This window comes from Ranitomeya variabilis, chromosome 1, assembly GCF_051348905.1.
Source record: "Ranitomeya variabilis isolate aRanVar5 chromosome 1, aRanVar5.hap1, whole genome shotgun sequence".
Classification (NCBI taxonomy): domain Eukaryota; kingdom Metazoa; phylum Chordata; class Amphibia; order Anura; family Dendrobatidae; genus Ranitomeya; species Ranitomeya variabilis.
This window is the reverse complement of record NC_135232.1, coordinates 66,883,681-66,910,163: the sequence shown is the minus strand read 5'-3', so window position 1 is coordinate 66,910,163 and position 26,483 is coordinate 66,883,681. Positions and strand designations below refer to the sequence as shown.

General features: G+C 48.5%; 1 protein-coding gene across 7 annotated transcripts in view; it reads right to left on the bottom strand.

Annotated features, from left to right (window-relative positions):
• Nucleotides 1-211: 211 nt before the first annotated feature.
• The window catches only part of UNC13B (unc-13 homolog B), a 328,189-nt gene continuing 301,917 nt past the window's right edge, over nt 212-26,483 (bottom strand). For all 7 annotated transcript variants that reach the window (XM_077284764.1, XM_077284742.1, XM_077284725.1 and 4 more), the window contains 9 exons: nt 19,331-19,419; nt 17,448-17,600; nt 16,921-17,044; nt 13,728-13,784; nt 8,591-8,671; nt 8,287-8,434; nt 5,305-5,397; nt 4,911-5,070; nt 212-1,622 (listed from right to left, as the gene is read on the bottom strand). In XM_077284764.1, the coding sequence (XP_077140879.1) occupies nt 1,337-1,622; nt 4,911-5,070; nt 5,305-5,397; nt 8,287-8,434; nt 8,591-8,671; nt 13,728-13,784; nt 16,921-17,044; nt 17,448-17,600; nt 19,331-19,419 (1,191 nt within the window). In that variant the 3' untranslated portion in view covers nt 212-1,336. The remainder of the gene's footprint in view (nt 1,623-4,910; nt 5,071-5,304; nt 5,398-8,286; nt 8,435-8,590; nt 8,672-13,727; nt 13,785-16,920; nt 17,045-17,447; nt 17,601-19,330; nt 19,420-26,483) is intronic.

The window sequence follows — 26,483 nt, the reverse complement described above, 5'->3', positions numbered from 1 at the left end:
CAGAACATCTGCAGCATTTCCGCAATGAAATTTGCACAATTATTATTTTATGCTGGAATTTCGCCCCCGGCGTATAGATGAGATTTCATAATTTTCCATCCTAAATGCTTTTTACGGTCATATCGAAAACTATGCTGCCTATGCTGGGGACCCCTTATCACCCCGAAATCATTCCTCGTGAGATATTGACGGAACAAACAGAGCAGACATGTTACAATAAAGATCTTTATTGAGGGCTGAGCTATGTGGTCAGTGACTATGGCACGTACGATAACGAGTCTACATTATATGCTCACCCTTTACACTTACTGTACAGTTGCCTGTCACGTGGCAGCTGCGCACCGTACGGCCAGCACCGGGGAATCTTGGCAGGAGCAGCAATCAACACTACATGCCCAGAAGAGGGGATACGGGGGCTTCTCAGGTCAGTACACTGTATATACAGAGGAGTGGGATGTATTGCAGCGCGCAACTCGGCGGCCACGCTGGGACTAACTACACTGTATAATACAACGATAGAAGGAAGGTTCTCCGTCCTCATCGTGTCTTGTTCTTCTCACCCATTATGGAGCGGACACGGAATACATCTCCAAATTAGTGCAAAATATAACATTTAAAAAAAAAAAAAAAAAAGCCTAGCCACCTTTCCTCTGTAAGAAGCCGGTGTTGGTTGCGGAGCACCAGTCGAGTGATATATGGCACATTAAAGTTATCGTAACACTTCCTCCCTTAAAGGTGCAAACTGCCCTAAAGACTAAAGTACTATACCGGCATTCTATGCAATAGTCTTTTTAAAAAAATCAGCTGTGAAAACATTAAAAACAAGATTGACGTCTTACAACGTCGCGCCTTCTCGAAGATAAAATGACATGACCTTAAAAAAAACTGACAAGTTCTTCAGAAAAAAACAAAACGTATTGCAAGATGATAAAGGAAAAAAGATGGCGGATCGGGCTAGGCTCCGGGACGAATTGTTCCTGACTGCAAACAATTGTCTTTAGGAATGAACTCGGCGTCTGCGAGCAGCACAGTCCGGCACCGCCGCTCCCGATCATCCATTGCCTTAACAGTCACATAGACAGAACAGCGGGCGCTAGAGAAGTCCAGAACCATCGGACCTCCGAGGGCAGGAGAAGAGTCACTTTCTATAGATATGTACAGGGCACCTGACGCATCTCGCTCACCGAAGGATTCCTGCACTGTCAGGCACCACACAATAATAAATAATCCGCGCAGCTCGCTGTCCGCTCCTGTCCACTTGTGCAGCGTACGGGACGAGGAGCTGGAAGGCAGCAGGAGCAGTAAGAATTGGCACATGGAGAGGACAGGTCCGGGCTCAGCTGCCCTCCTCTGTAGAGCGAATCTCCGACTTCAGCTTGACAAACTCCCGGGCGACCTCATCGTTGGTCCTTTGGGAGAGTATGCGCAGGATGGTCAGTCCAGTGTCGTCCATGTGGACGCGGCGTCCCATCGGACACCAGCATGCACAGCTGCCTTTGTCAGCAATGTCCCGCAGCTGAACCACTGCTATTCCCAACACATGGTCTTCACGGGCAAAACAGTAATCCTTCACACACACCTGAAGCTCGTAGCACTCCGGTCCGTCCTCGTTACCCAGAATACTAGCGGGAGAGAGACAAGAGGGACGGTCACGTAAAGGAGTACTGCACCAGAATGGCGGTCATTTTATACAAACACACAAAAATGCCATCCAGCCATTCCCCAGATACTACAGTCAGGTCAGTGCTCACTAATGAAGGGATAGGCTGCATTCCCAGTGATGTCACCAGTCTCTAGTGAATGGATAGGCTACATTCTCAGTGATGTCACCAGTCTCTAGTGAATGGATAGGCTGTATTCCCAGTGATGTCACCAGTCTCTAGACAATGGATAGGCTGTATTCCCAGTGATGTCACCAGTCTCTACTGGATGGATAGGCTACATTCCCAGTGATGTCACCAGTCTCTACTGGATGGATAGGCTACATTTCCAGTGATGTCACCAGTCTCTACTGGATGGATAGGCTACATTCCCAGTGATGTCATCAGTCTCTAGTGAATGGATAGGCTACATCCCAGTGATGTCACCAGTCTCTAGTGAATGGATAGGCTGCATTCCCAGTGATGTCACCAGTCTCTAGTGAATGGATAGGCTGCATTCCCAGCGATGTCACCAGTCTCTAGTGAATGGATAGGCTGCATTCCCAGTGATGTCACCAGTCTCTAGTGAATGGATAGGCTGCATTCCCAGTGACGTCACCAGTCTCTAGTGAATGGATAGGCTGCATTCTTAGTGATGTCACCAGTCTCTAGAGAATGGATAGGCTGCATTCCCAGTGACGTCACCAGTCCCTAGTGAATGGATAGGCTGTATTCCCAGTGATGTCACCAGTCTCTAGACAATGGATAGGCTGTATTCCCAGTGATGTCACCAGTCTCTACTGGATGGATAGGCTACATTCCCAGTGATGTCACCAGTCTCTACTGGATGGATAGGCTACATTCCCAGTGATGTCATCAGTCTCTAGTGAATGGATAGGCTACAACCCAGTGATGTCACCAGTCTCTAGTGAATGGATAGGCTACATCCCAGTAATGTCACCAGTCTCTACTGTATAGTGAATGGATAGGCTGCATGCCAGTAATGTCACCAGTCTCTACTGTATAGTGAATGGATAGGCTACATTCCCAGTGATGTCATCAGTCTCTAGAGAATGGATAGGCTGCATTCTCAGTGATGTCACCAGTCTCTACTGGATGGATAGGCTACATTCCCAGTTATGTCATCAGTCTCTAGTGAATGGATAGGCTACATCCCAGTGATGTCACCAGTCTCTAGTGAATGGATAGGCTACATCCCAGTGATGTCACCAGTCTCTAGAGAATGGATAGGCTGCATTCCCAGTGATGTCACCAGTCTCTACTGGATGGATAGGCTACATTCCCAGTTATGTCACCAGTCTCTAGTGAATGGATAGGCTACATCCCAGTGATGTCACCAGTCTCTAGAGAATGGATAGGCTGCATTCCCAGTGATGTCACCAGTCTCTACTGGATGGATAGGCTACATTCCCAGTTATGTCATCAGTCTCTAGTGAATGGATAGGCTACATCCCAGTGATGTCACCAGTCTCTAGTGAATGGATAGGCTACATCCTAGTAATGTCACCAGTCTCTACTGTATAGTGAATGGATAGGCTACATCCCAGTGATGTCACCAGTCTCTAGAGAATGGATAGGCTGCATTCTCAGTGATGTCACCAGTCTCTACTGGATGGATAGGCTGTATTCCCAGTGATGTCACCAGTCTCTACTGGATGGATAGGCTACATTCCCAGTGATGTCACCAGTCTCTACTGGATGGATAGGCTACATTCCCAGTGATGTCATCAGTCTCTAGTGAATGGACAGGCTACATCCCAGTGATGTCACCAGTCTCTAGTGAATGGATAGGCTGCATTCTTAGTGATGTCACCAGTCTCTAGAGAATGGATAGGCTGCATTCCCAGTGACGTCACCAGTCCCTAGTGAATGGATAGGCTGTATTCTCAGTGATGTCACCAGTCTCTAGAGAATGGATAGGCTGCATTCCCAGTGATGTCACTAGTCTCTAGTGAATGGATAGGCTACATTCTCAGTGATGTCACCAGTCTCTAGTGAATGGATAGGCTACATTCTCAGTGATGTCACCATTCTCTAGTGAATGGATAGGCTGTATTCCCAGTGATGTCACCAGTCTCTAGACAATGGATAGGCTGTATTCCCAGTGATGTCACCAGTCTCTACTGGATGGATAGGCTACATTCCCAGTGATGTCACCAGTCTCTACTGGATGGATAGGCTACATTCCCAGTGATGTCATCAGTCTCTAGTGAATGGATAGGCTACAACCCAGTGATGTCACCAGTCTCTAGTGAATGGATAGGCTACATCCCAGTAATGTCACCAGTCTCTACTGTATAGTGAATGGATAGGCTGAATCCCAGTGATGTCACCAGTCTCTATAGTGAGTGGATAGGCTACATCCCAGTGATGTCACCAGTCTCTAGTGAATGGATAGGCTACATTCCCAGTGATGTCACCAGTCTCTACTGGATGGATAGGCTGTATTCCCAGTGATGTCACCAGTCTCTACTGGATGGATAGGCTACATTCCCAGTTATGTCATCAGTCTCTAGTGAATGGATAGGCTACATCCCAGTGATGTCACCAGTCTCTAGTGAATGGATAGGCTACATCCCAGTAATGTCACCAGTCTCTACTGTATAGTGAATGGATAGGCTACATCCCAGTGATGTCACCAGTCTCTACTGGATGGATAGGCTGTATTCCCAGTGATGTCACCAGTCTCTACTGGATGGATAGGCTACATTCCCAGTTATGTCATCAGTCTCTAGTGAATGGATAGGCTACATCCCAGTGATGTCACCAGTCTCTAGTGAATGGATAGGCTACATCCCAGTGATGTCACCAGTCTCTAGTGAATGGATAGGCTACATCCCAGTGATGTCACCAGTCTCTAGAGAATGGATAGGATGCATTCTCAGTGATGTCACCAGTCTCTACTGGATGGATAGGCTACATCCCAGTGATGTCATCAGTCTCTAGTGAATGGATAGGCTACATCCCAGTGATGTCACCAGTCTCTAGTGAATGAATAGGCTACATTCCCAGTGATGTCATCAGTCTCTAGAGAATGGATAAGCTACAACCGAGTGATGTCACCAGTCTCTAGAGAATGGATAGGCTGCATTCTCAGTGATGTCACCAGTCTCTACTGGATGGATAGGCTGTAGTCTCAGTGATGTCACCAGTCTCTACTGGATGGATAGGCTACGTTCTCAGAGATGTCACCAGTGTCTCAGTACATGCAATCTCTGGTTTCTACATTTCTTACACCATTATACTCACAAGTGGAATGTTTCGTTGTACTTAGGAGCCCAATTGTTGCTCTTTGATTTAGTAGTGAACCTTCGCTTCTTATCGCTCTGATGAGGACCGATCATGGTGACCTCCACAAATGGCCGGAACATGCCCGTTGTTTGCCATTTCAGGTCGTTTGCTGCCACCACTGTGGGAAAAGCAGACACCGGTTTAACAAGATCACGCCCTCTACAGTCTGACAGAGGTATTGCTGCTATGTTTAATGACTTCCCCACATCAGCAGGAGTAAATTCACCTCCCATGTAAGGTTGCTGGTTAGTCCCACCACCATGCTTTGACCTGCAGCACTGCTTGTTCAGACTGGCTGCTGAGCATGTAAATGTACAACCTGGGCAGAGCGGCCATCTGTGGATTCCCGTACCTTTCACTGTCACCTTCTGCTCTCCGGTCCCGGGGTGTGTGAACAAGTCGATCTGTATGGACACCTCCCCCACAGGATCATCCACGCCAGAGCCTAGAAAAGAGAGATCAGTGTGTGGAAGCATTGTATGACGAGCCATTGGCACATCCAGCTCTTATCCTTATGTGTATGACCACCACAGACATCAGATGGTCAGCAGATCTCCTCGTGTGTGGCTGGATCTGCCAATGGTCTGCAGATAAAGATCCCATGTTCCAGCATAAAGGCCCCATACACAGTAGGGATAGCGGCCGAAGGTTCCTGTGTATAAGGTAATGGGGAGATAGTTCACCAGACATCTATCCAATGTCTATGGGGGCTTAAAGAGAATCCATCAATAGGTTTTTGCTATGTAATCCGAGAGCAGCATGCTGTAGGCGCAAATACTATGATTCCAGAGATGTGTCACTTACTAGGCTGCTTTGTGCAGTTTTGATAGAATCCTGGTTTTCTCTGCTGTAGATGAAGCAGTGCTATAACTGCTGAGCTCTTTATAATCCCACCCACAAACCTGATTGGCAGCTTTGTGAGCAAGCTGCCAATCCATGGTGGGGGGCGGGGTTACCCAGATTAACCTGACTGGTCTACAAGTCAGACATAATCCTGCAGTGATGATCTCCTGCTGATAAAACACTAATTGTATTGAAATTATGCAAGCTGCTGAATGAGTGACACATTCCTGGATTCAGGCTCACTGCTCCTACATTATTCTGATCTCAGATTACATAGAACAACAAAAAACTGCTGACAGATTCGCTTTAATTCTCTCCAGCTTGTGTCCATTTAATGTGTGAAAGCAGCTTCGGTGGTGAATGGAGAAATGATGTAACCGCACTCTGCAATATTACAAGAACATGTAACATGTAAGATGAGCTGTTTCCACATATCCTTATCTCTGGCTTCTTACTGAAGACATGGCAGACTTAGGATAACGTGAAAGCGGCAGGACACAAGTACATAGGAGGCATCTACAACCACCACATAGGCCTATAGCCTGCACACGAGACTACACGAACCTATGGGGTGAGGCGCCAGAAAGGGAACACAGTAATTTACCAAGATTAGATACAGCCCCGGTGTAGCCAAGCAAGGCCGGGCTACAGCTCTTAACTATCGGATTGGACAGATCACATTGGTAATGCTGGATTATGGTGGCCATCTCCGATCGCTCAGTTACAGATGTCCTTGGAAATAAGGCCATTTCCTCTTGTGAACACATTACTTATCGTGCATTGCTGCTGGATTACACTCTGTATTTTACTCCAGAGCTGCATTCACAATTCCGCTGGCTATTAAAAAGGTTTTATAGGATTAGATAAAGCATGGCCGCTCTCTCCCAAAAACAGCAGCAAACTTGTGTGAAGTTTGTGTCCATCACGGCAGCGGCACCAGTGAGTAAGGCAGAGGGCGACAGGGCTGTGCGGCAGCACCACATATAACCTGTGGTCAGGGGTGGCGCTGTTCTGGGTATAAAGCAGCCTATATTTCAATATTAATCTTCTCATAAACTAATAGTTACATAGACTTTGGTCCGACCTTCCTCCGCCAGTTCTATATTCTCCATCACTAGATTATAACCCATAATGCCATTTGTTGTGAGAAAAGCCTCCTTCCCTTTTATAAGAGCTGTTCTAGTGTCGGCCATTACTACCTCCTGTGGTCGGCTGTTCCACAGTCTGACTGCTCTAACTGTAAAGAACCCTTTCCTGTTTAGCTGCCGGAATCGTGTTTCCTCCACCCGTAATAATTACCCTCTGGTCCTTTGGAAGGAATACGTCATGCACCGTCCTCTGTACTGACCACACATATACTTATACATGGAAATGAGATCTCCTCCAAGACGTCTTTTTACTAAGCTCAACAAGCCCAACTTTCCCAACCTCTCCTCCTATGAGCGGCCTCCATCCCTTGTAATAATCTACTTGTCACCTTTGAACTGCCTGTCAATGGGCAGACCTTGAACAAGCAGGGAATGCAGTGAGATTTCATCTCAGGAGTCTGCAGAATTGTGAGTGCAGCTCTGGAGAACACAGTATCCGTACAAGATAAGTAATGGGACGTGCTCACAAAGCTGTTTACAGAAATTAATGTTTACGGGGTCTTTCCCAGGTCGCGTAGTGAGATGTGACAAGGACTGAGGCCGGCGTCACAGTGTGGACCGCGATGTCCGGACTGGCCACGGTCTCAAACGCCTACGAGACCATTTGGTTCAGGTAAAGAGATCCACAACCGGTCTGTCCTCGGACTGTGATTGTCGGGGGTGTGAGACTGTGACGGGGGATGTGGAAGGGGACTCCGGCACTAGTCTATAATGGGAGAGGAGGCTGGGCGGGATTTGGGTGGTCTCTCTACAGCACATATTACAACAATACCACATACCCTTCTCAGGGCGAATGTCCTCATTAGCCGTATACCTAACACCCTTCCCATCATGCACTGGGACAAGAACGCAAGAGACAGCAGGCGAGAGAAGAGGAGAGAGTTAGGCAAAGACAGAGCGCACAAGATGGACTGATGCAGACAACGACATGCTTTACGGGGGCTGACTGGCCTCTGAGCAGACACAATCCAAGACTCGGCGTCTTCCTGGCTCTAGCTCCTTCTGGGAAAGCTGAGTGACCCCTGTTAATCCTCACATTAGCAAGTCACACAGCTTTTCCAGACTCCTGAGTGGCAGATAATCCTGGCGCTTCTATGTCAGCCGCTACATCTTATGTGTACTCTACCTTCTATACTGACAGTAACATGATAACGTGGTGACTTATCGTCATTGCAGTCACAGGGACATCCATGTGGAAACTGGACAACAGAGCGAAGCTGTGCGACTTTCATCCATGATATCTATACAGCGGCGGCTCTAGGATACTTCACACGTCTACACACACAGCTGGCGCTCCTCTATGGCGGATCCGGGCTATCGCGGGTACTAGTCGCAGACATTACCTTGTGCCGTCTGGGTCTGCACAAAGGTTTTGATGAGAGTATCTGTGGTCTGTGTGTACAGGGACAAGGCGTAGCGCAGAGACTGCAGGTCCGGGCTCTTCTCCAGGAAAGTCTTCTTAAGGCCGTTCCCTCCTGCGTGGAAGTATTGCTGCAAAATAAGAGGAGGGGAAGCTTAGAGACCTGCTGCACCCATAACCTCAGCACCCACCATGTACCCACTCCCCAAACCATAGTCCCCCAGAGAGGCGTATGTGTGCCGGACCCCTACTCCTGTGTGAGGACGGAGAGATCACCCACCACTTACCTTGATTGTATCCAGAGCCAGATCCATTACAGCACATTGCTTCGGGGTGAGACTGCGAGTCTCTTCTCTCACCATATGATCCTGTAAGGACAAAAGGGTTTAATAAGTATACTAGGCAGAACAGACTCCTGAATGAGCCGAACATTTCACCGAATTTAATATTAAATGCAAACATATTTTGTTGGAAATATATACAATGGGTACGGAAAGTATTCAGACCCCTTTCACTCTTTGTTTCATTGTAGCCATTTGGTACATTCAAAAAAGTTCATTTTTTTTCTCATTAATATACACTCTGCACCCCATCTTGACTGAAGAAAACAAATGTAGAAATTTTTGCAAATTTATTAAAAAACAAAAGCTGAAATATCACATGGTCATAAGTATTCAGACCCTGTGCTCATACACTCATATTTAAGTCACATGCTGTCCATTTCCTTGTGATCCTCCTTGAGATGTTCTACTTCTTCATTGGAGTCCAGCTGTGTTTAATTATACTGATAGGACTTGATATGGAAAGGCGCACACCTGTCTATATAAGACCTCACAGCTCACAGTGCATGTCAGACCAAATGAGAATCATGAGGTCAAAGGAACTGGCCAAGGAGCTCAGAGACAATTGTGGCAAGGCACAGATCTGGCCAAGGTTACAACAGAGTTTCTGCAGTACTCAAGGTTCCTAAGAGCACAGTGGCCTCCGTAATCCTTAAATGGAAGAAGTTTGGGACCTCCAGAAGTCTTCCTAGACCTGGCCGTCCAGCCAAACTGAGCAATCGTGGGAGAAGAACCTTGGTGAGAGAGGTAAAGAAGAACCTCAAGATCACTGTGGCTGAGCTCTAGAGATGCAGTAGGGAGATGGGAGAAGTTCCACAAAGTCAACTATCACTGCATCCCTCCACCTGTCAGGCCTTTATGGCAGAGTGGCCCGACGGAAGCCTCTACTCAGTGCAAGACATATGAAAGCCCACACAGAGTTTGCTAAAAAACACATGAAGGACTCCCAGACTATGAGAAATAAGATTCTCTGGTCTGATGAGACGGAGATAGACCTTTTTGGTGATAATTCTAAGCGGTATGTGTGGAGAAAACCAGGCACTGCTCATCACATGCCCAATACAATCCCAACAGTGAGACACGGTGGTGGCAGCATCATGCTATGGGGGTGTTTTTCAGCTGCAGGGACAGGACGACTGGTTGCCATTGAAGGAAACATGAATGCGGCCAAGTACAGAGATATCCTGGATGAAAACCTCTTCCAGAGTGCTCTGGACCTCAGACTTGGCTGAACATTCAACTTCCAACAAGACAATGACCCTAAGCACACAGCTAAAATAACAAAGGAGTGGCTTCAGTACAACTCTGTGACCATTCTTGACTGGCCCAGCCAGAGACCAGACCTAAACCCAATTGAGCATCTCTGGAGAGACCTGAAAATGGCTGTCCACCATCCAACCTGACGGAACTGGAGAGGATCTGCAAGGAAGAATGGCAGAGGATCCCCAAATCCAGGGGTGAAAAATTTGTATCATTCCCAAGAAGACTCATGGCTGTACTAGCTCCAAAGGTTCTTCTACTCAATACTGAGCAAAGGGTCTGAATGCTTATGACCATGTGAGATTTCAGTTTTTCTTTTTTAATAAATTTGCAAACATTTCTACATTTCTGTTTTTTTTCAGTCAAGATGGGGTGCAGAGTGTACATTAATGAGAAAAAACTTTTTTGAATTTACCAAATGGCTGTAATAAAACAGAGTGAAAAATGTAAAGGGGTGTGAATACTTTCCGTACCCACTGTATATTATATACACACACGTATATATACACACACACACACACACACACACACACACACACACACGTATATACATGGTCCAGGAACCAAGTACTCCAATTCTACAGGCTTCAAATATGTGAACCTGGCTCAGATTGCAATGCCTTATGAAAGGAACAAGATGGCGCCAGAGTCCTCTAAACGTGGAACTTGGCCAGTCTGTAAATGTAACTTGTGTTTTCCATTCTCACCATTTTTAAAATCTCTGGTTGCTGCCAATGAAAGTAGTTATTCTTGGCAATTATGCCTGAGTGTGGCAGGTCTAGTTATATCTCTTGCAATGAGCCATGCACTTGAGTTAGGCGCTGTTCACACTGGCAATTGAAGTTTCGTTATACAGGGGATGTGAGGGATCGCACCGTACATTATGGTATACAGGGGATGTGAGGGATCGGCACCGTGCGTTATGGTATACAGGGGATGTGAGGGATCGGCACCGTGCATTATGGTATACAGGGGATGTGAGGGATCGCACCGTGCATTATGGTATAAAAAGGGATGTGAGGGATCGGCACCGTGCATTATGGTATACAGGGGATGTGAGGGATCGGCACCGTGCATTATGGTATACAGGGGATGTGAGGGATCGGCACCGTACATTATGGTATACAGGGGATGTGAGGGATCGGCACCGTGCGTTATGGTATACAGGGGATGTGAGGGATCGGCACCGTGCATTATGGTATAAAAAGGGATGTGAGGGATCGGCACCGTGCATTATGGTATACAGGGGATGTGAGGGATCGCACCGTGCATTATGGTATACAGGGGATGTGAGGGATCGGCACCGTGCATTATGGTATACAGGGGATGTGAGGGATCGGCACCGTGCATTATGGTATACAGGGGATGTGAGGATCGGCACCGTGCATTATGGTACACAGTGGATGTGAGGGATCGCACCGTGCATTATGGTATACAGGGGATGTGAGGGATCGCACTGTGCATTATGGTATACAGTGGATGTGAGGGATCGGCACCGTGCATTATGGTATACAGGGGATGTGAGGGATCGGCACCGTGCATTATGGTATACAGGGGATGTGAGGGATCGCACCGTGCATTATGGTATACAGGGGATGTGAGGGATCGGCACCGTGCATTATGGTATACAGGGGATGTGAGGGATCGCACCGTGCATTATGGTATACAGTGGATGTGAGGGATCGGCACCGTGCATTATGGTATACAGGGGATGTGAGGATCGGCACCGTGCATTATGGTATACAGGGAATGTGAGGGATCGGCACCGTGCATTATGGTATACAGGGGATGTGAGGGATCGGCACCGTGCATTATGGTATACAGGGGATGTGAGGGATCGCACCGTGCATTATGGTATACAGTGGATGTGAGGGATCGGCACCGTGCATTATGGTATACAGGGGATGTGAGGGATCGGCACCGTGCATTATGGTATACAGGGGATGTGACGGATCGGCACCGTACATTATGGTATACAGTGGATGTGAGGGATCGGCACCGTGCATTATGGTATACAGGGGATGTGAGGATCGGCACCGTGCATTATGGTATACAGGGGGTGTGAGGGATCGGCACCGTGCATTATGGTATACAGGGGATGTGAGGGATCGGCACCGTGCATTATGGTATACAGGGGATGTGAGGGATCGGCTCCGTGCATTATGGTATACAGGGGATGTGAGGGATCGGCACCGTGCATTATGGTATACAGGGAATGTGAGAGATCGGCACCGTGCATTATGGTATACAGGGGATGTGACGGATCGGCACCGTACATTATGGTATACAGTGGATGTGAGGGATCGGCACCGTGCATTATGGTATACAGGGGATGTGAGGATCGGCACCGTGCATTATGGTATACAGGGGGTGTGAGGGATCGGCACCGTGCATTATGGTATACAGGGGATGTGAGGGATCGGCACCGTGCATTATGGTATACAGGGGATGTGAGGGATCAGCTCTGTGCATTATGGTATACAGGGGATGTGAGGGATCGGCACCGTGCATTATGGTATACAGGGGATGTGAGGGATCGGCACCGTGCATTATGGTATACAGGGGATGTGAGGGATCGGCACCGTGCATTATGGTATACAGGGGATGTGAGAGATCGGCACCGTGCATTATGGTATACAGGGGATGTGAGGGATCGGCACCGTGCATTATGGTATACAGGGAATGTGAGAGATCGGCACCGTGCATTATGGTATACAGGGGATGTGAGGGATCGGCACCGTGCATTATGGTATACAGGGAATGTGAGGGATCGGCACCGTGCATTATGGTATACAGGGGATGTGAGGGATCGGCACCGTGCATTATGGTATACAGGGGATGTGAGAGATCGGCACCGTGCATTATGGTATACAGGGGATGTGAGGGATCGGCACCGTGCATTATGGTATACAGGGAATGTGAGGGATCGGCACCGTGCATTATGGTATACAGGGGATGTGAGAGATCGGCACCGTGCATTATGGTATACAGGGGATGTGAGGGATCGGCACCGTGCATTATGGTATACAGGGAATGTGAGGGATCGGCACCGTGCATTATGGTATACAGGGGATGTGAGGATCGGCACCGTGCATTATGGTATACAGGGGGTGTGAGGGATCGGCACCGTGCATTATGGTATACAGGGGATGTGAGGGATCGGCACCGTGCATTATGGTATACAGGGGATGTGAGGGATCAGCTCTGTGCATTATGGTATACAGGGGATGTGAGGGATCAGCTCTGTGCATTATGGTATACAGGGGATGTGAGGGATCAGCTCTGTGCATTATGGTATACAGTGGATGTGAGGGATCGGCACCGTGCATTATGGTATACAGGGGATGTGAGGATCGGCACCGTGCATTATGGTATACAGGGGATGTGAGGGATCGGCACCGTGCATTATGGTATACAGGGGATGTGAGGGATCGGCACCGTGCATTATGGTATACAGGGGATGTGAGAGATCGGCACCGTGCATTATGGTATACAGGGGATGTGAGGGATCGGCACCGTGCGTTATGGTATACAGGGGATGTGAGGGATCGCACCGTGCATTATGGTATACAGGGGATGTGAGGGATCGGCACCGTGCATTATGGTATACAGGGGATGTGAGGGATCGGCACCGTGCATTATGGTATACAGGGGATGTGAGGGATCGGCACTATGGAATATGACGATGCAAAATTTGGATCTTAGGGATCCTGTGACAAAAGAGGAGAAGCTGCGCAGTTGGTTCACAATCCAATGGCTGCACCACCAGGGACACATCACAATCACACAGCTAGAAGTCGTCCAGGTCGCTGCTCCTCCGTACCTTCAGCTTTGATAACTGGCCCAGCTCCTTCGCTGCGCTGAAAATCAACTGAGTTCCCTGAGGGCACAAAAGAAGAAAGAAGAGAGACAATGTTACTGACCTGGACGTCAGCATCCATAAGGGATTACCTGACAGTCTGGCTCTTCTGGACCGTGTTGTGCACATCACAGACAGGACCCAGAAGGTAGCGGATATCCGTCATTTCCCACCATCTGACACTTGGTTGGTCACAAAGATGGCGGATTATTGGACTCCACTGTAATACTAAACTGCAACTATCCGTTCCTTTACATCAGGGGTGGGGAACCTCAGGCCCCAGGGCCATTTACGGCCCTCGGGCAGATTCTCAGGACCGCATTCTTGGGCAGGGAGCTGTATTTTGATTACAACCAGCTCATTCATTTCTTCGAGCTCTGTTAGCACACACATGCAGTGTTCACTACCGAACACTGAAGGGCATGCAATGAAAGATTACGTCCTGACACCAGTGCCAGCATCAAGATGCACTGCGTGGGTGGAGTTTGTATGGCCCCCGAAGGATGGTAGAAATATCCAAATGGCCCTTGGCAGAAAAAATATTTCCCACCCCTGCTTTACATCCACAGAAGCAGTGCGCCGTACAGCCCCCCAAAATGATTGGGCAGGCAATGCTGATCTGCCCAATCTCACTGTGACAAGTGGATTCCTTTATAACATGCTCACTCCGCCCGATCATCCCCGCTTTATATTATACGCCATGTAATAAGGCTTTAGGGCGTGACGAGGGGAGGTCAGGTGGGGTGCGGGGGGGTGCGGAGCCAATGGTGATGTAGTTCTGCTGACAGGTGAACCAGGGTCATCCCTATGATGGTATGAGATGTGTCACACGGAGGGTTGGACACAAGGTCTGTCAGGGTAAAAGTGTGCGGACAGCACAAATATGGGGACAAGGATTCCCCAAACTTACCATCTTATGGCCACAGGAATCCACCCGGAGGAAAGGGGAAATAAAGGTGCGTTAGAGAAGCAGATAACGAGTCCTCGACCTCTCAAGGCGCAAAATGGTGATGCACCCCAAAATATGACTATGACCACGTCAGGGCTACTGCACAGGATCATTATGGCTACCGGTCATCTCTATAGATCCTGCACAGTAGCTCTGTGTCCCTGCGACATGCAGATAACAGTGCAAAGACAATGGCACCAAGGTGACAAAATACACAACTGGTCAGGGACGAAACATCCTCTGCAGTGACTACGAGCAAGAGGCTCCCACATCTCACGTGAAAAGGGATATTGGGGATCAGTGCAGTCATTTCTCCAATAAGTGCTGACCCCCATTATGTTCATCACAAGATAAGATGAATGAGCTTATAGACATGGGTGCAGAGCGCCTCCCACAGACGGTGTAGGACGATGCGGGACCGCAAATATCACAGGAGGCAGCAGCGATTTATACCATCCAATGATACAGGGAACATGTCAGCTGTGCCACAGCATTGTCCTGGAGGATATACCCAAAGAAAATATTTACTGACAACTCAATAAATAATTTTAATCAAATTTATTTTATTTGTATTAAAAGGACATAACACAACAATTATCATTATTTTATTATAATTTTAACTGTTTAGAATAACTAAATATATATTAAAAAATAAATAATAAAAGAATACATAAATATATAGCCTGTATGTGGGGGGCTGTGGTACACAAAAGTTGACTGGCAATAAAAATACCAATAGACAAAGATAAAGTGCTAATGCAATTACAATCAAGGTTATTTGAATATTAAAAACACAGTCATAAACCGGCCATTATGTGCAAATATAATAACATATGCGAAAGAATTGGAGACAAAAATTATATATAAATAATACAAATAACAGTACCCAATTGATATACTAGTGAAAGAAATGGAATAAATGCACAAATATGCATGACGAAGCAGGTGCGAAACGCGCGTTGGAGTGGTGTGTGTGGGGGCTGCGGTGCACATTGTCCATTTGGTAAGGTCCGGCTTCCATCTGTGTATGCTCCTGCATACTATGTGTTTAATTTGAAGAAATGCGTTATAATTAACTACACTATTACTGCACTTTAGGATTTGGAGGGTTAAATGCATGTTATGGCAATAATACGGATATACAATTGATTACAATCTAATTGATTCACATAATATCAATTCACATTCCTGGCACAGATATATGTTTTAAAATACACATATTATATATATATATATATATATATATTTATTTATTTATTTTTTTTTTTTATTATTTTCTAGTTTTTTGCTTGATATACCCCTTTAGAGTGTATTGTTTTTTAGTTTTTCACTTATTTTGCCAATTTTGTGTTTATTCACCCATGTCACTAATTATTTATAAATATATTTACACATATACAGATATTTATTATTGCTTGTTTTAACATATTATATAGAGATTTTTATGAAATATTCACTTGGTTAATAATTATTATATATTTTATATTATATTGTAAATCTCTCACACATATTTGTGCATTTATTCCATTTCTTTCACTAGTATATCAATTGGGTACTGTTATTTGTATTATTTATATATAATTTTTGTCTCCAATTCTTTCGCATATGTTATTATATTTGCACATAATGGCCGGTTTATGACTGTGTTTTTAATATTCAAATAACCTTGATTGTAATTGCATTAGCACTTTATCTTTGTCTATTGGTATTTTTATTGCCAGTCAACTTTTGTGTACCACAGCCCCCCACATACAGGCTATATATTTATGTATTCTTTTATTATTTATTTTTTAATATATATTTAGTTATTCTAAACAGTTAAAATTATAATAAAATAATGATAATTGTTGTGTTATGTCCTTTTAATACAAATAAAATAAATGATTAAAATTATTTATTGAGTTGTCAGTAAATATTTTCTTTGGGTATATGCTTGTCGTGCAGTATTTACTGAATAGATCATATTTTGAGAATTGTTGGTATTTCTTTTCTATATAGGATTTTTTGTTCTGGAGGATGGCTGAGATACGCCAGGAGCAGCCGAGATACGCTGGGAGCCGCTGGGCTTCCAGTAACCCCTCATGTTCTGGTGCAAAATCTCTCCTAGGACTCTCTCCCTCTTGTAGCAGAGGGACCTCCTTAGGCAATAGGTGTGACTTTTGCGAACAATGTCATGGTTGTGGTTTCAGCGATGGGGCAGACACTTACCGACTGGTCCGTGAGGGGAGGAAGAACGATCATCTTCTCCATCGTGTTCATCACCACCCTCCAGAGATCTTTCAGGACCCTCTTCAGGACAGTCTTCTCACAAACAGTGGCGAATAAGGTCAAACTGCAGGGAACAAAACTCACAATGAGGAAAATTACATATTGGACTGATATGGAGGAGACACAGGCGACATCGGGATATTGGGGGGAGAAATTGAAGTTACGGTAATTTGTCGCTAACTTAAGAGCAGTCTGTTCCTGTAAAAATACAAATACAGTTTATTATTCAATATGGCTGCCCAGTAACAGGCTCGCACACCATAGCGTCACCCTGGATCTCCATTCTCTTGAGAACAGTGTGGTCACCTGGATCACTCATTTGACCACTGCAGACATATTGCCCTGTGCTGTCCTCCTCACCATTGCTTAATCTTCCCTTTCCCCGCAGATTTCTCCTATTCTTTTTTACAAGTTTGTAAGTTATGGGATGAAGTGTCTGAACATAGAAAAATATATTTCTCACTTACTTTCCATCCAAAAAGTCCATCAGGGGGCGAAGAACATTGTCTGCATCCTGTGCCACCGTGTTCCTGGCGTTGGCGGAGACGTTCCCAGTGCCCTTCACATGGCCCAAGATCTCTGACATCTGCTTAATACATTCATCGATCCGGAACTGGAAACTGAAGGAACATCACAAAAATGGGACAGAAATCAGAGATGATCGAGGTGCTGAGACGCACCCTGTGGGCTGTATAAGAAGCCTGGCGTGCCCTCAGGCCATGTGTGGTCAGTAAGTACCAGACACCTGTGACCTCCTGCACCCTCCTTACTGGAATCATTTACACAATTTATCCCAGATCCAAAGCAGAAGCAGCAAGTGTCGTCAGATCCATCATTAAATCTTAGCATCAGCCTTGTTCTTAACCGTCCACTTATCTTAACACAGACAGAAATATATTCTGTCCTCCAAGATTAAAATCAGACAGACGCCACAGGGTGCAGCGTGCAGAGAGAGGAGAAGCCTTGTGATCGGGACCAAGAACAGATTGTCAGCAGTTGTATTAATATAACCTTATTCATATCATATGTCAGCTGGCACTGCCCATCAAATACCCAGCCATTGATCCCATCATACACCTACAGCTCCACTGCTTCCCCCACCATACACCTATATCTCCACGGTTCCCCCATCATACACTTATAGCTCTATCTCTCCCCCCCCCCCCACCGTGAACCTACAGCTCCACGGATCCCCCCCACCATACACCTACAGCTCCACCGATCCCCCATCATACGCCTACAGATCCACCGATCCCCCATCATACACCCATAGCTCCGATCCCCCATCATACGCCTACAGATCCACCGATCCCCCATCATACACCTATAGCTCCACTGATCCCCCATCATACACCTATAGCTCCACCGATCCCATCATACACCTATAGCTCCACTGATCCCCCATCATACACCTATAGCTCCACCGATCCCCATTATACACCAATAGCTCCACTGATCCCCCATCATACACCTACAGCTCCACCGATCCCCCATCATACACCCATAGCTCCACCGATCCCCCATCATACACCTATAGCTCCACCGATCCCCATTATACACCCATAGCTCCACCGATCCCCCATCATACACCTATAGCTCCATCGATCCCCCATCATACACCTATAGCTCCACCGATCCCCCATCATACACCTATAGCTCCACCGATCCCCATTATACACCCATAGCTCCACCGATCCCCCATCATACACCTATAGCTCCACCGATCCCCCATCATACACCTATAGCTCCACCGATTCCCCATCATACACCTATAGCTCCACCGATCCCCAATTGTGCAACTACACAGCTACACCAATCCTCCATCATACACCTATAGCTCTATCGATGCCCCATCATACACCTATAGCTCCACCGATCCCCCATCATACACCTATAGCTCCACCGATCGCCCATTGTGCACCTATTGCTCCACCGACCCCCATTGTGCATCTACACTGCTACACCAATCCTCCATCATACACCTTTAGCTCCACCAATCCTCCATCATACACCTATAGCTCTATCGATGCCCCATTATACACCTATAGCTCCACTGATTCCCGCCTCCCACACTCATGCCACCATGATGGAATGGATATACCCTTGTGTAGATCAAGCCCTCTAGGACCCGGCCTTCTCTAGCCGTATCAGCCACAGCCAGTGACTGTACAGCTGCCGTACAACTACAATCCCCAGCATGCCGTAACAATCACAGGACTCCAGGTGAGGACTTTAGAAATGATACAACCTGCAGCAGTATTTGCAAAACTTAGTGGTTTTGTTTTAACCTTAAATATTCCCAATCACGGACAGCAAGCGGAGATCTTAAAAATGGTGAGGAAACACTAACCTGTTCCCAAACACCGTGCTCAGCTCATCCAGGACGTTGTTGAGCTTCACCTGCAGCTCCTTCAGCGTGTCACTGGCCTCAGGATCCAGCTAAAGTCAGAGAAAAACACAAATCTACAATCCTGGAGGTTATCCTGCCACATCGTGACTGCAAGCCCCCGCTGAGCTTAGATGTGGTCTCCTGGGCATCTGCAGCCGCCTCCAGATCTACCGCGTGACCCGGGGTCTCTGCCGCTGACACTGCCCGGCTATTGTGCTGGATCTAACAAGCTAGTCAGAGGAGCGGGAGGATACTCCCTGCCGGAGACATCACGACGGCTCACATCAAAGGAGCAGAGGCGGCACAGTCAGCGAGCGCACCCGCTGGGCCCCAGAAATAGCTCTCAGCCAGGTAATGCCAGCTATGGCCAGGCACAGCCACACGGGGGCGCTGCACAAAAACAGCACAAATCGGTCTACTAATCAGAAGTAGCTCGTTATACAGCGTCCCCCCGGCCCACCGCTACTGCTCTGCCCCATCATCTGCAGCGCCTGCTCTACACTACTCCCATCATGCTCCTGTCCTGCTCTACACTACTCCCATCATGCTCCTGTCCTGCTCTACACTACTCCCATCATGCTCCTGTCCTGCTCTACACTACTCCCATCATGCTCCTGTCCTGCTCTACACTACTCCCATCATGCTCCTGTCCTGCTCTACACTACTCCCATCATGCTCCTGTCCTGCTCTACACTACTCCCATCATGCTCCTGTCCAGCTTCTAATCACCATCATCCACCTCTCCTGCACAGAACCACCCCCATCATGCACCTCTCCTGCACAGAACCACTCCCATAATGCACCTCTCCCATCATGCACCTCTCCTGCACAGAACCACTCCCATCATGCACCTCTCCTGCACAGAACCACTCCCATAATGCACCTCTCCCATCATGCACCTCTCCAGCACAGAACCACTCCCATCATGCACCTCTCCGGCACAGAACCATTCCCATCATGCACCTCTCCTGCACAGAACCATTCCCATCATGCACCTTTCCTGCACAGAACCACTCCCATCATGCACCTCTCCTACACAGAACCACTCCCATCATGCACCTCTCCTACACAGAACCACTCCCATAATGCACCTTTCCTGCAGAGAACCACTCCCATCATGCACCTTTCCTACACAGAACCACTCCCATCATACACCTCTCCTACACAAAACCACTCCCATCATGCACCTTTCCTGCACAGAACCATTCCCATCATGCACCTCTCCTGCACAGAACCACTCCCATAATGCACCTCTCCAATCATGCACCTCTCCTGCACAGAACCACTCCCATCATGCACCTCTCCTACACAGAACCACTCCCATAATGCACCTTTCCTGCAAAGAACCACTCCCATCATGCACCTTTCCTACACAGAACCACTCCCATCATGCACCTCTCCTTCACAGAACCACTCCCATCATACACCTCTCCTACACAAAACCACTCCCATCATGCACCTTTCCTGCACAGAACCATTCCCATCATGCACCTCTCCTGCACAGAACCACTCCCATAATGCACCTCTCCCATCATGCACCTCTCCTGCACAGAACCACTCCCATCATGCACCTCTCCTACACAGAACCACTCCCATAATGCACCTTTCCTGCAAAGAACCACTCCCATCATGCACCTTTCCTACACAGAACCACTCCCATCATACACCTCTCCTACACAAAACCACTCCCATCATGCACCTTTCCTGCACAGAACCACTCCCATCATGCACCTCTCCTACACAGAACCACTCCCATCATGCACCTCTCCTACACAAAACCACTCCCATCATGCACCTCTCCTACACAGAACCACTCCCATCATGCACCTCTCCTGCACAGAACCACCCCCATCATGCACCTCTCCTGCACAGAACGACCCCCATCATGCACCTCTCCTGCACAGAACCACTCCCATCATGCACCTCTCCTGCACAGAACCACTCCCATAATGCACCTCTCCCATCATGCACCTCTCCTGCACAGAACCACTCCCATCATGCACCTCTCCTGCACAGAACCATTCCCATCATGCACCTCTCCTGCACAGAACCATTCCCATCATGCACCTTTCCTGCACAGAACCACTCCCCATCATACACCTCTCCTGCACAAAACCACTCCCATCATGCACCTCTCCTACACAGAACCACTCCCATAATGCACCTTTCCTGCACAGAACCACTCCCATCATGCACCTCTCCTGCACAGAACCATTCCCATCATGCACCTCTCCTGCACAGAACCATTCCCATCATGCACCTCTCCTGCACAGAACCACTTCCATCATGCACCTCTCCTACACAGAACCACTCCCATGATGCACCTCTCCTACACAGAACCACTCCCATAATGCACCTTTCCTGCACAGAACCACTCCCATCATGCACCTTTCCTGCACAGAACCACCCCCATCATGCACCTTTCCTGTACAGAACCACTCCCATCATGCACCTTTCCTGCAAAGAACCACTCCCATCATGCACCTTTCCTACACAGAACCACTCCCATAATGCATCTCTCCTGCACAGAACCACTCCCATCATACACCTCTCCTACACAAAACCACTCCCATCATGCACCTTTCCTGCACAGAACCATTCCCATCATGCACCTCTCCTACACAGAACCACTCCCATCATGCACCTCTCCTACACAGAACCACTCCCATCATGCACCTTTCCTGCACAGAACCACTCCCATCATGCACCTCTCCTACACAGAACCACTCCCATAATGCACCTCTCCCATAATGCACCTCTCCTGCACAGAACCACTCCCATCATACACCTCTCCTGCACATAACCATTCCCATCATGCACCTCTCCTGCACAGAACCATTCCCATCATGCACCTCTCCTGCACAGAACCATTCCCATCATGCACCTTTCCTGCACAGAACCACTCCCATCATGCACCTCTCCTACACAGAACCAGTCCCATCAGGCACCTCTCCTGCACAGAACCACCCCCATCATGCACCTTTCCTGCACAGATCCACTCCCATCATGCACCTCTCCTACACTGAACCACTCCCATCATGCACCTCTCCTACACAGAACCACTCCCATCATGCACCTCTCCTGCACAGAACCATTCCCATCATGCACCTTTCCTGCACAGAACCACTCCCATCATGCACCTCTCCTACACAGAACCACTCCCATAATGCACCTTTCCTGCACAGAACCACTCCCATCAGGAACCTCTCCTGCACAGAACCACCCCCATCATGCACCTTTCCTGCACAGATCCATTCCCATCATGCACCTCTCCTGCACAGTACCACTCCCATCATGTACCTCTCCTGCACAGAACCACTCCCATCATGCACCTTTGCTGCACAGAACCACTCCCATCATGCACCTTTCCAGCATAGAACCACTCCCATCATGCACCTCTCCTTCCACCACCTCTCTCCACTTGTGCCGTGTTTCTACTGTGCGGCTTTTCTTTCCCGTTTTTCACAGATCCACTCTCATCATGCACCTCTCCTGCACAGAACCACTCCCATCATGCACTTCTCCTGCACAGAACCACTCCCATCATGCACCTCTCCTGCACAGAACCACTCCCATCATGCACCTCTCCTACACAGAACCACTCCCATCATGCACCTCTCCTGCACAGAACCACTCCCATCATGCACCTCTCCTGCACAGAACCACTCCCATCATGCACCTCTCCTGCACAGAACCACTCCCATCATGCACCTCTCCTACACAGAACCACTCCCATAATGCACCTCTCCCATCATGCACCTCTCCTGCACAGAACCACTCCCATCATGCACCTCTCCTGCACAGAACCATTCCCATCATGCACCTCTCCTGCACAGAACCATTCCCATCATGCACCTCTCCTACACAGAACCACTCCCATCATGCACCTCTCCTACACAGAACCACTCCCATCATGCACCTTTCCTGCACAGAACCATTCCCATCATGCACCTCTCCTGCACAGAACCATTCCCATCATGCACCTCTCCTACACAGAACCACTCCCATCATGCACCTCTCCTACACAGAACCACTCCCATCATGCACCTTTCCTGCACAGAACCACTCCCATCATGCACCTCTCCTGCACAGAACCACTCCCATCATGCCCCTCTCCTGCACAGAACCACTCCCATCATGCACCTCTCCTGCACAGAACCACTCCCATCATGCACCTCTCCTACACAGAACCACTCCCATCATACACCTCTCCTGCATAGAACCACTCCCATCATGCACTTCTCCTGAACAGAATAACTCCCATCATGCACCTCTCCTGCACAGAACCACTCCCATCATGCCCCTCTCCTGCACAGAACCACTCCCATCATGCACCTCTCCTGCACAGAACCACTCCCATCATGCACCTCTCCTGCACAGAACCACTCCCATCATGCACCTCTCCTACACAGAACCACTCCCATCATGCACCTCTCCTGCACAGAACCACTCCCCATCATACACCTCTCCTGCACAAAACCACTCCCATCATGCACCTCTCCTGCACAGAACCACTACCATCATGCCCCTCTCCTGCACAGAACCACTCCAATCATGCACCTCTCCTTCCCTCACATCTCTCCACTTGTGCCGTGTTTCTACTGTGCGGCTTTTCTTTCCTGTTTTTCACAGAACCACTCCCATCATGCACCTCTCCTGCACAGAACCATCCCCATCATGCAACTTTCCTGCACAGAACCACTCCCATCATGCACCTTTCCAGCATAGAACCACACCCATCATGCACCTTTGCTGCACAGAACCACTCCCATCATGCACCTTTCCAGCATAGAACCACTCCCATCATGCACCTCTCCTTCCCCCACCTCTCTCCACTTGTGCCGTGTTTCTACTGTGCGGCTTTTCTTTCCCGTTTTTCACAGATCCACTCCCATCATGCACCTCTCCTGCACAGAACCACTCCCCATCATACACCTCTCCTGCACAGAACCACTCCCCATCATACACCTCTCCTGCACAAAACCACTCCCATCATGCACCTCTCCTTCACAGAACCACTCCGATCATGCACCTCTCCTTCACAGAACCACTCCCATCATGCACCTCTCCTTCACAGAACCACTCCCATCATGCACCTCTCCTGCACAGAACCCCTCCCATCATGCACCTCTCCTGCACAGAACCACTCCCATCATACACCTCTCCTGCACAGAACCACTCCCCATCATACACCTCTCCTACACAAAACCACTCCCATCATGCACCTCTCCTGCACAGAACCACTCCCATCATGCACTTCTCCTGCACAGAACCACTCCCATCATGCACTTCTCCTGCACAGAACCACTCCCATCATGCACCTCTCCTGCACAGAACCACTCCCCATCATACACCTCTCCTGCACAGTACCACTCCCATCATGTACCTCTCCTGCACAGAACCACTCCCATCATGCACCTTTGCTGCACAGAACCACTCCCATCATGCACCTTTCCAGCATAGAACCACTCCCATCATGCACCTCTCCTTCCACCACCTCTCTCCACTTGTGCCGTGTTTCTACTGTGCGGCTTTTCTTTCCCGTTTTTCACAGATCCACTCTCATCATGCACCTCTCCTGCACAGAACCACTCCCATCATGCACTTCTCCTGCACAGAACCACTCCCATCATGCACCTCTCCTGCACAGAACCACTCCCATCATGCACCTCTCCTACACAGAACCACTCCCATCATGCACCTCTCCTGCACAGAACCACTCCCCATCATACACCTCTCCTGCACAAAACCACTCCCATCATGCACCTCTCCTGCACAGAACCACTCCCATCATGCCCCTCTCCTGCACAGAACCACTCCCATCATGCCCCTCTCCTGCACAGAACCACTCCCATCATGCACCTCTCCTGCACAGAACCACTCCCATCATGCACCTCTCCTGCACAGAACCACTCCCATCATGCACCTCTCCTACACAGAACCACTCCCATAATGCACCTCTCCCATCATGCACCTCTCCTGCACAGAACCACTCCCATCATGCACCTCTCCTGCACAGAACCATTCCCATCATGCACCTCTCCTGCACAGAACCATTCCCATCATGCACCTCTCCTGCACAGAACCACTCCCATAATGCACCTCTCCCATAATGCACCTCTCCTACACAGAACCACCCCCATCATGCACCTTTGCTGCACAGAACCACTCCCATCATGCACCTTTCCAGCATAGAACCACTCCCCATCATACACCTCTCCTGCACAAAACCACTCCCATCATGCACTTCTCCTGCACAGAACCACTCCCATCATGCACCTCTCCTACACAGAACCACTCCCATCATGCACCTCTCCTGCACAGAACCACTCCCCATCATACACCTCTCCTGCTCAAAACCACTCCCATCATGCACCTCTCCTGCACAGAACCACTCCCATCATGCCCCTCTCCTGCACAGAACCACTCCCATCATGCACCTCTCCTGCACAGAACCACTCCCATCATGCACCTCTCCTGCACAGAACCACTCCCATCATGCACCTCTCCTACACAGAACCACTCCCATCATGCACCTCTCCTGCACAGAACCACTCCCCATCATACACCTCTCCTGCACAAAACCACTCCCATCATGCACCTCTCCTGCACAGAACCACTACCATCATGCCCCTCTCCTGCACAGAACCACTCCAATCATGCACCTCTCCTTCCCTCACATCTCTCCACTTGTGCCGTGTTTCTACTGTGCGGCTTTTCTTTCCTGTTTTTCACAGAACCACTCCCATCATGCACCTCTCCTGCACAGAACCATCCCCATCATGCAACTTTCCTGCACAGAACCACTCCCATCATGCACCTTTCCAGCATAGAACCACACCCATCATGCACCTTTGCTGCACAGAACCACTCCCATCATGCACCTTTCCAGCATAGAACCACTCCCATCATGCACCTCTCCTTCCCCCACCTCTCTCCACTTGTGCCGTGTTTCTACTGTGCGGCTTTTCTTTCCCGTTTTTCACAGATCCACTCCCATCATGCACCTCTCCTGCACAGAACCACTCCCCATCATACACCTCTCCTGCATAGAACCACTCCCATCATGCACTTCTCCTGAACAGAATAACTCCCATCATGCGCCTCTCCTGCA